The 11,427-nt window shown below is 31.7% G+C and overlaps 1 protein-coding gene across 1 annotated transcript; it reads right to left on the bottom strand.

The window, feature by feature from the left end:
* Nucleotides 1-4,073: 4,073 nt before the first annotated feature.
* LOC110815892 (RING/U-box superfamily protein) lies at nt 4,074-5,526 on the bottom strand. The gene has a single exon (XM_022043862.2). It carries the CDS (start codon nt 5,227-5,229, stop codon nt 4,240-4,242), a length of 990 nt encoding a protein of 329 aa, XP_021899554.2. The 5' UTR covers nt 5,230-5,526; the 3' UTR covers nt 4,074-4,239.
* Between the last annotated feature and the right edge of the window lie 5,901 nt (nt 5,527-11,427).

An 11,427-nucleotide genomic window follows, 5' to 3' on the forward strand; every position in this document is an offset into this window, starting at 1 on the left:
CGACAGCCTCACTAGATATCCTGGGAGATGATGGACGGACTGGGTCCATAGGGAACCCTACTGGGAACGTGGTTTCTCATATCAGACGGGGTATGGAGACTTTATGTGTTTTGGCACCCATAACGGACAGGGTATGGGGACGGCTCGTTTCACCCTCATACCGGACGGGGTATTGCGGTTTATGATTTTGGCGCCCATACCGGATGGGGTATGGGGACAGCCTTGGAATTAAGTTATTAATGTGAATAGTTCACATGTAGTGGGGACCCCCTATGGATCCCCATGGATACTAGTAGGCTGATAAAAGAGGAAATTTGTTGTCTGATGATTGAAATACAAAAACATGATATGTGTTATGTTACAGAGTGTGTGTGATCTTATGATATTTATGATGTAATTATTTTCATAAATTGTTTTCATGAATCTCATCGAGGTAGGTGGATAGTAAAGGGTTTTATTATTGATAAATGAATTTGTTATAAATTATGCTCCATTGGTCGTTTTTGTTTTCTACCAACCTTTACTTCTGTGACAGTGAGATAGTGTGATGTTTTTACTGGGCTAATGTAGCTCATTCCTTAACCATTTCAGATCAGGAGGACTTGGTTCCCAAGCCCGTTTTGCAGGAAGACGGTGAGTAGAAGCCAAAGAATTTAATAGTTTTCCTTATAGCATTCATTCATAGTATTTCCTTTAAGTTAGTTTATTCTTTCATACATTTAATTCGTTTTGGTTATTGTGTAAGGGATGTTAATCAAAATCTATTTTATTTCGCTTCCGCATTTAGAATAAATATATACATTTCCTTTTAATTTCCGAGGCCGTTACAATTTCAATAATGAATATAAATAAGAACACAACAATCAGTAGAAAAATCTCGTCGGAATCATGTGCCTAATCACCAATTATTAAACGTCACAATTTTAATATCTTAGAAAGATTAAACTACATTTATAAACACTTACGCACTTACCTGATTTCTATCTAAATCTCTTTCATGAAATTATCTTTGATATACAAGATCAACATAGTATAGTGACATCTATATTAGGTTAGTAATGAGCTGATTATCTTCTAATTTCAAACACCTGTGTATGGACTTGTTCCTAATTATAAACCAAATACATAATTTGTTGTATTAAAATTAAATAAGATTAATAAATCTTAAATCTAAAACAGTAAACTATCAGGATTTTTTGAACTCACTTACTTGAACCGAGTCCCTAGAACTCATCGCGTGCAACCAATGGAAGTATGTGTGCCTCCACATGCGCTGCCAGCGGATAGCCACATGCCACCGCCAGTCGTCACCGTTCGCCGCTACGGATCGGTCGAATTTCACCGCAGCGTGCCTCGCACCTTCGGATCCGGCACAAAACTGGTGGAATCGCGTCGGAAAGAGCAGTAAAACGACCAAACATGTCTAGAATCACCGCACGGGCCATCTTCCTCTCCTGCGCACCGCCGCGCGCAACACCGCCCTTTCTTCCTCCTTTTTCCTCTTCTCCTTCCTCCCCTCCTCTCTCGGCTACCAACTGACGGTAGTCGCAGCCCTTCTCCCTCTGTTTTCTTCTCTCTCTCTCTCTCTCTCTCTCTCTCTCTCTCCTCCTACACCGATCGCCTCCCTTTATTTTTATAAAGAGGGACGGGAGGAGTCTTGCATGATTCTTTTTTCCCGTCGTGTAGGTCTCCTCTCCTCATTTCCTGGCTGGTGGCAAATGCGCGTACGCCCCTCTGCCTTTTCGCCTTCCCCGACTAGAGGCGAATGCTTCTGTTTTTTTTTTATTTTTCTTTTTTCCTAAAACGGCGCCTTTTTGGAGGGTCTCCCAAAACGACGTCGTTTTGGGTTTATTACAATATATCTTGTGGTATCTAACATAAAAATTTATCTAATAAAAAACACCCATCTATTTAACTTGTTGTCACATTACAAATTCACAAATAATATTAATAACTAATACATATATCCTTTAAAAGTAGAGAGACAGACAAACAAAGAATACTATTTTATAAATTAATTTAAATATTTAAAAATAATATAAAGACGAATTTAATATTTAAACTTTTGCATTTATATATCAAGAGCATAAATAAAAATAAGTTTAGTTTCTCACTTAAAAGTTTAAGCTACTTATGAAAATTTGAAATAAGTAATATAACCATGAATTCGTTATTATAATTTGGTCACCTTGTATCAATATCCTTTGTGGCTTATGAACATATAGACATGTTATTGATAGAAAAATCATGTGATCAATAATGATCTATCAAATATGAGTCACTTGATCGTCCTACTATTATTAGCTTCTTAGAAACTGTTTAAAAATTGTCTAAAATTACATGGAAAAAAAATCACTACGAGTTCATATCCTCATTACAAGTAAATATTTCAATTTTTAACTAAAAATTCTCATTTTAACCCAAACTAGATATCTATATCATGTTATGCACGAATTATAAATTATAGTTAATTAAAAATCAAACTCTATTTTTATATTTAAAAATTTTAAATAAATAATTATTATATATATCATTATAATTATTTTTGTCCTAAAAAATTATATAGTCTCTAATTTATAGTCAATTAAAATTAAATTTTATTTTATTATTTTAAAAATTCAAAAGAGATGATTATTATGCATATTGTCATATTTTTAAAAGTTGAGTGGGTAATATCTAAAATTTTATCTTTAGATAATTTATATTTTTATATATTATATACAATTATAATTATTACATTAATTCTATTTTTATATTTTAAATTTGAAGTAGATAACATATAAATTTTATATTTATATAACTTATATATTTATAATTAGTTTTAATATAGTATTTTTATTTTTTATTTAAAAAAAAAAAGAAAAAAAAACGTTTTTCAGTATTATATATATATATCTATATATATATATGTATGTATTGAAATGTCTCTCTTTGCCGCGGTTGCTGGAAAAACATTTTAAAGTAAAATTTATTTGTATTTACATATATAAAATAATAAGAAATCCTCTTAATTTACAATAACAATACTATTAATAAATAATAATAATACACTTTAATTTATATTAAACTTAATATTAAGAATTAAAAAAGTTTTAAGTATTTATTCTCCTTAAATACTTCTCTTTCTGATGTTAGACAAAATTTGATAACTAAATTTAAAATATTTTGTAAACTACATATAATAATTTTGTTTATTAAATATATATCTTTATTTACTCACTCATATTAACAGAGAATTTACAAAATAGAAGTAAATATTTTAGAAGATGTTGATATATAAAAGAATTTTTTTTTTAAAGTATGTTGATGTTGATTATAATTAATTAAGTAAAAAAAATGAGAGTATGATAAATATGTAATTTTTTTTTTATAAAATAAAGAGGATAAATATATATGTATATATATATCTAATCTTAGTACGAATCGTGGGTGGACTTTTATGAAAACGTCTCCATCACTGTTTTGATAAAAATCACGTTCGCTCCTCCCTGTTTCTCGACTTGTTAGCCAACAAACGTGGTTTACTCTTGCGCCCATTCACATCCCTGAATCAACATGCAATTCCACTTGTATATAGAAAATTCATTTTTATCTGCTTTAACCTTACCTTTTAACTCATTGGAAAGTTGGAATCACCTTTGTCAGAAAAATCCTATGCATATGGTTTTAACCTTTTTCATCTTTGCAGGTCTTTAAAGAGGCAAAACAATTCTTGGTCCGCAACAATCACCGGATATTTATATATATATATATATATACATATACATATATGAAATTTGAAATTTGAGAACAAAAAGATAAGAGATGATTCTTACAGGGTGGAAAATAAAATTGGAGAAGGAGCATTACCAACCATGATCATACCATTCATACCTTCCTACCAACCATCATATTATTGGTACAAGAAGTTGGTAGGCTATGTTATTCTTTCTAATGAACGTACTCCTAAAATCAAACTTCTCACATTCTTTTCTCTCCCCATCACCCAACAACTGAACGGTGCCTATATTCAACCCAACCCAGAAAAACAAATTGGAAGGATTCAAAAGAAAAGCATATAATAGTGGTGGTAGTTTGGGTAATGATGATCATGATTAGACTGGACCAGCCTTCAATTATTATAATTTATCAATTAAGTAAAACAAAATCAAATTCAATTTCAATTGAATATCTCTCTATGTCACAAATCGCACTCTGTACTCTCTACAAATCTCCTATGTCAATAACCAATCTGGGTTTTTATGGCTCCAAATGAACAGGCAAAACTGCACTTTTTGATCCCCTACCATGGCCGAAAGAAAACAAAGATCTCTTCACTCTGCTGCTGCAACCGTCAACAGGACTAACCTCACTCACTTGGCTTTTCTGTTGGATAGCTTGTTGAACTACCAAATAAAGCTGTCGATCCGTGGATGAGTCCATTGAAAATGACCTCCTAATAGGTTGAATACAGAACTGATCATCTTTGCCTCTGATGTCAATGCATTCATCCCCCATGCTTGTAACCTTATGGAGCTTCTTCATTCTCGACGAAGGAGGACTGATTGACCTTGTGGGTAGTAACTCTCTTGAATTTGAATTCAGCCTCTCTTGAGCTGCAAACAACGTGGAATTACGGTTTCCTAATTCAATCACAACAAAGTCTTCATCACCTCCGATTTCAGGATTTGGATCTCGTGGGGAAGAGTTAGGAGCCATGATTTGATCAGGAGAGAACCTTGTCGTCGTTGAAATGCCTGTTCTGCAAAGTGGGCAGTTGGCATTATTTTGAAGCCAAACATCGATACAATCTATGTGAAATACATGGCTACAGTTTGGTATTTTCCGCAGCTTCTCATCTTCCCGGAACTCGTTTAGGCAAACGGCACATTCACAGAAGCTTCTTGTTCCAAAATCTCTACTATTACCTTCTGCTCTTTCTCTTTTCTTGAACTGAAATATGGGGATTGACCGAATGACAGACTCGTCCAATCCTCGAGTCTCCACTGCTGGAGCGTAAACCACTAGGAGCTCGGTTCGCCGCCTTCTTGAGAGAGAAAATCGCCTGAGGATGTCAATGCGGTGCCAATTAAGGCAGCATTTGATGACGAAGATGTAGTAGCTAACCAGCAAGAAAGCAGTGGCTAAGATTCCTATAATGGCAATGGCTATAATGGGGAAACTTGTGTCAGATGAATGCAAACGAGGGCCGAAGATTGAGGTTCCTGGAGGCAGAGCTTTTGGATCCATCAAACAGGGTTCATCAAATCCAACAATGCAGCTTAGATCTCTTGAATACCCACCAAACACAAAACTCCAAATCAATTTAAAGAAAAAAAAGAAAAAAAAAGAAAAGCCAGGAGGAGGAGGAGAAGAAGAAGGAGGTAAACCAGAGAAGAGATGAAGTGTGAAGGAAGACTGAAGAAGATGGAGAAAGGAGAAGGCAGGCGAGAGGAAAAAGTTTGCAGTTCGATGAAAATGTGGTGTTTACTTTTTAATTCAAAACAAAGAGAGCAGAGAGAGTACGTGGTAGTTGTTGAATTTCTCTCCCCATAAAATTATATTTGTCTCGATTATTGTAATTTTATTTATATAAAACGTAACAGCAGCGTATGGATGAGTTGATATTTAAAATTAAAAAATAAATAAGAATGGAGAGGAAGTGTATAGAATCAAGTTGGTGGGGGACCAACTGTTAATCTTCTTCATTGATTTCAGACTCTGAACTAAACTATTAGATTCCGTGTAATGCATGTGGTTTATGTCGCTAATTTATCAAATCTAAATTTACCCATTTTTGTAAATATTTTATACTACACATATTACAGAGTACCCACCCACCTTATATATATATAGGCGGATATTTCTGGTCTTTAAAAAAAAAAAAAAAGTGTAGATATCAAAAGTCAAAGACTGTTGAAACAGTGAGTAAAAATAATTTCTTACCAACCGTTGAAATTTGGTGGGTGGCAATAATTTAGGTTTCAATTATTAATCACAAACTATTTCATTATTATTACTTGTGATGATTAGTTTATCAACCCAATTAGCCTAATCAAAAAAAGCACCAACAAACTAGTAAATTTTAATGAATAATTAATGATTCACAAAAAGAAAATATATAATAGTGCTTTTTTTAAGATCTTCAATCACCAAAAGCCTCTCAATTTTAATCCACCACTAATTACCGTCTGATTAATTATACACAATGAAGGGTGTGTGGGCCCCAGGACGGAAGTTTTTAGTCAACACAGAGGCTGCTCTATTTTCACACAAAAGTCAAATTCTCCAAAACCAACACAACCGACACCTTCCATGCCTGGGTGTTGACGAGTTGCAGACTACGTAGCCTGACCCACAAGGTGGAGAAACACTTTTCACCGTCAAAGATTTTGGCCTTTCAATTTCTTTTTCTGGTCGGGAAAAGAAAAAAGATTTTGTTCATATAGCTTTTAATATTATATACTAATTTAATTAATGAAAAACGCTAATTAGATTAAGGGGTCTTATACATTTCAAAACATCTACGTGATAAATACGTATACTATGTTAACTTTACGGGCATATACATATGGTCATTGTGTTTGTATTCTATCCTTTCGAAAATAATTCAAACAAGCAAGAACCAGTCCATGTTCCTAACTTGGTCTTCAAGTTAGTTGACTTTGCAGTCACCGATTATTTAATGACTGGCTTCAATTTTTGAATCCACTGTAAATGGTTCTACTCATCAATTTCCCTCACTATTAATTGTCTTCCCTCTGCGTATAGAAAATTTATTCTTGTTTTATTAAAATTTTATTCAAAATCTCTTTCTACAAAAACAAGAGTAATTACGTTAATTATAAGCTTAACGGTAATAATTATTCTTAATTTTTTTTTTTTTTTTAAAAATCACTTTGAGAATTTAACTAATATATGATTTTATATGAGAAAAAGAGAAAGCAACTCTTGCAGGAGGGCTCATATATAAAAGGTTCTATGATATTGTAAAATTAATGTTTCAGGCTGGTGATACTTAGGAATGCCAGTCATCCTCATATTTCTAACGCTAATGTAATCACCAAGAGCGTGGATAATTGATTAAGAAAACAATTAACTCTTGGGATGCAAAGAATAATTAATTCAATGACAAAATATTTGGTAACTCGATCAGAAGAAAAAAAAAAAAAAGAATTCATTTGTTATTAAGAGCATTTGACATTTAGATCCAACTCCAATTAGTTTAAAGGTGTGTCATTAATAAATATGAATGTACCCTATCTATCATGACCTCCCACAAATTATTAGAAACATATTTGGTATAAGGAAGTGTGATGGTTTTAATAATGTATTTTTTAGATTTTCAGAACTGTTACCAATAACAGTATTGGCACAAAGATCGCTATCTTCCTTATGAATAACCATTCCTATATGTAAGCAAATAATTTGTATCCATTTCTCATACCACAAGGAGGAGATCACGGACCCATTCACCAATATGCGAACGTATATACTGTAGGATCTAATTATAACTTTTAAAGATAGTTTTCCAAAGAGAGAACCTACTAGGGAGGGATTGAGGGAGCATTTGCCTGAAGAAAATTCTTGTCTTTAACATATTTGCTTTATAAGGCATTGACGGAATTTTATTAAACAAATTCCATTCAAGTGTTATAAGCATGGAAATATTAGTATGAAGAGCATCTGAATCTCCAATCTTCTATTTTTTTTAAACACACACATCTTGTTCCAACTATAAGGTGCAGTTGATCCCCATCGTAATTACATTCTAAATGAATCTCATAGAGTTTCTCACAAATAGGACTCGAAATCCTGGCATTCTACATACTATAAATAGGAAGAATGAGAGTTGGGACTTTATAAAGGTGACTTGCCCAACCAAATTCAAACAATTAGATTTTTCAATGGTCAATATTTTTATGGATATTATTTATGAGGTATTGGTATATAGTTTCCTATTATAATCCTAGCATGATTTGAGAGATATAACTACATACTTTATGTAGAAGGCAATCACTTAAATACTTTATGTCTCCTCACTTTTAAAAATATTTCGTTGAGGAGTAAAAAATCTTCTACTTTCTAATATTCACATTTTTCTTTAGAATACTAGTGTAGTTATTATAGCTTTCAACTTAGATTTGACAAAAAGTTGAACCATAAAAAGATTACTTGTGATGTTAACTACCGGCCATTTGATTTCTTTTTCTTTTTTTTTTTTTTTTTTGCATTGGTCTAGTTTATAATTTTTTAAAATCAAATAAATTGAACCTTGATTATTTATGATAAAATAAAATTTAGACTATGCAGACTGAACAGTTAAATAGATTTTAATTTCAACAAAAAATTTTTAAAGTTTTATTTTTCATGTATAATACAAATATATAATATTTCTTTGATTAAAATACCTAAAATATTTTTAATTAAATGTTTACTACGTGTAAAAAATTAATATATATATATATATACTTGGCTTTTCAATCAAATTGATTTTTTAGGGTTTTAATTTTTTTCTTCTCATTTAAACTGTACAATCCTCACCACCTAATATTAACTCTAATGATAATTAAATATTATTTGATCAAAGTCTTCATATGATTATATTGATAAAAAAAAAAACTATATTATAGGGAGTTGGTTGCTTAAAATTTGTGAAAGAAAGTATTTTATCATGCTATGCATATAGTTTTGTAATATTTAGTCATGAATAAGTACTTTAATTATATTAATTATTGTACTACCATAACTAGCAAAAAGTTTACAACATTTGACACCAACGAAAAAGCCATACTAGTATTAGTTCAGATTCTTCACATTCACATTACTAATAATTCTAGAATTTTTATAGCCAATAATAGTTCATGTTCTAGTTGCTTCAAAATTTTGTAACTATCGGGTTCATTTAGAGGACCAACAAATTAGAAATCAAATTTTAACCACTTAATCACCATAATGTTTTTTTAATTTTTGCGTTTATTTACTTAAAAATAAATTTTAATACACAAATTAAAGTTTTCATTTTTTAATTTTATAATAAAAATAAAGTATTAGAAACAAGTCTTTGTTTATTATAAATAATTACTTATAATAGAAAAAGGGACAAAAGTTTATGTTGTTTGACAGTAAAAACTTTTTTGTTGGGGAAATTACCTTAAAAGTTACTCAAATACAAATACAAACCAAAACTTGAAAAAAGGTGATAAGGATTAATATGCATATTATGTCATTGTCTTAATCTACCCATGATACAACAAACCAATCCTCCTACTATATCTCTAACGAAATTATGCAAGTAGAAGTTACACAGTTGTTATATAAGTTTTGGTTCTTTTTTATGGTGTGGAAGCGAAAATCCCTTCCCTTCGAAGGTCTAGACTTTTACATGGCAATTGATTAAGGACCGGTTAACTGATATTGATTACCTCCACCATTGTCAGCGCAAACTTGAGGTGCAAAATTTTCTGTCCTTTCTGCGTTGAGAATCCTGAAACTATTGACCGCATTTTCATTACAAAAGATGCCTTTAGTGGTGGAAACGTTGATGCTTCTGTGTGGGAAAAGCCGAGTTCAGCTGGCATCAGGAGGTGCCTTAGGGATAAGAAAGCGTGGATTAAATGCTTGTTCTCGAAGAATATTGGTATCCTTAACTCCATTACCGCTAAGTTTCTAACCTTCGAGAAGCTATTGTGATTTTGACTTCTATGTCAAATGCATGTTTCGTGAATCTTGTCATTGAAGTGATTATACCCTTGCTGTGTGTTAGGCTAGAAATAAGGTCCTTTGGAGATTAATCTCGTTATGTAATGAAATGGAGAATGGGATTGAACAACTTAATTCTGTCAGTTTTGTGCACAGTAACAGGGAGAGGAATTCGATGGGCGACACTCTTGCTAGGATAGCGGTGAGCATGGGTTTTTGTTGTGTGGCCTCTGCTTTGGTTGTCTGCCTGGCTTTCCCGCTATTCTTCGACTTGGTTTTGGTTCGACAGGTTCTATGCTGGGTCACTGTACTTGGCTGGTTTTTGTTTTCTTTCTGCTTTGCTTTTCCCTTTGTATGTTTGTTTGCTTTTATGCTACTGCGAGCCTTCTTGTTGTTACTGACCGCCCTTGTATTTTCTAGGGGCTTTATTTGTGCATCATCTCTCTTTTTTTTTTTTTTGGTCTGACCTATCTTGCAAGGAAAAAAAGGTTATAAACATCTACATATATATATATTAAAGTATACATTTTTTATTCAATAAATAAAAATTCTTTAGAAAAGAAGTAAAAAAAAAAAAAGAACTGAGAGAGAGAGAGAGAGAGAAAAAAGCTACAAACAAAAATAATAACAAAAGAGAAATTTGAGAATAGTCGAGCTATCTATTTATTTTCTAAGATAGGGTGGTGTTATTAAATGGTAATCAATAGGAAGAACTTTCATGCAAGTTGCAAAATAATTAATCTTCTTCTCCCGTTATCACAATTAATCACTAATATCATAGAGTTTTAAAAATATCTGTAAATTATCATTTTACATGGATGTTAAAGAATAGGAAAATAAGTAATTAAGTTCATAAAATGTTTACATAAAACATTAGGTAATTTTCCGTGTTTACTTTTATTTATCTATTTAAATTTCTTTTTCTACTTCTCATATTTATATTTATACTCATTAAATACTAGAGACGTTCATAAATTATTTTAATAAAAAAATAAAAAAATAAATTTATTTTTAATCTTATAATTAAAGATAAAAAATATGTATAATAAATATATAAAAAATTTAAACGATTTAAAAATTATCATATATTATTTCTGAGCTAACATGAACTAAATAATCTCAAACTATATAACTCATATAAAATAAAATAATGACTTTGGAGCATAGAATTTCCATATTCTACTTTGAACTTCACAGGCATAGTCGATATAATCTTGCATAATATTCCATTCAGGCTATAAAGCATTGCATTGCACTTACGAAAAACATAATTTCCTTTCATAAAAAGATTTAATGTACGAATTTTCTTTTAATACACGAGAGAATATATAAAGAGTTAAAATGGCTTTTTTTTTTTTTTTTTTTTTCTTTCCATGTTGTAGAGGAAACCCATGGATGAGAATTGCTTGACTGGTCAACAGACACCAAATAATCAGCATGACGGGAGTGCTTACTTGACCACGTGAGTGCACGATCTGGTCAACGTAATCTTTTCTTCTGGTAATTATCCAACACAAATTACCGCACTATATCCGCACGTGTTGTCACGTGCTATGTAAGCCGTCCATGTTGTCGCCCTTTGACAACGAAGTCAACGGTTGACCAAGTTTTTAATTACCAATTTCTGTGTTTTAATTTTTTTTTTTCTGTTAATACCTAATTCCATAATTTTTCGTTATTTACAACTCGGATCAATGGTGGGGATGGTTGTTCTTCGTTTTCTTCTCAGTATTCTCTGTTACCTTG

Source organism: Carica papaya, chromosome 3, assembly GCF_054855325.1.
Source record: "Carica papaya isolate Zhongbai chromosome 3, ASM5485532v1, whole genome shotgun sequence".
Taxonomy (NCBI): Eukaryota; Viridiplantae; Streptophyta; class Magnoliopsida; order Brassicales; family Caricaceae; genus Carica; species Carica papaya.

Excerpts from the sequence above, each read along its gene's own strand:
- LOC110815892 (XM_022043862.2), bottom strand. The coding sequence starts at position 5,229 with ATGGATCCAAAAGCTCTGCCTCCAGGAACCTCAATCTTCGGCCCTCGT.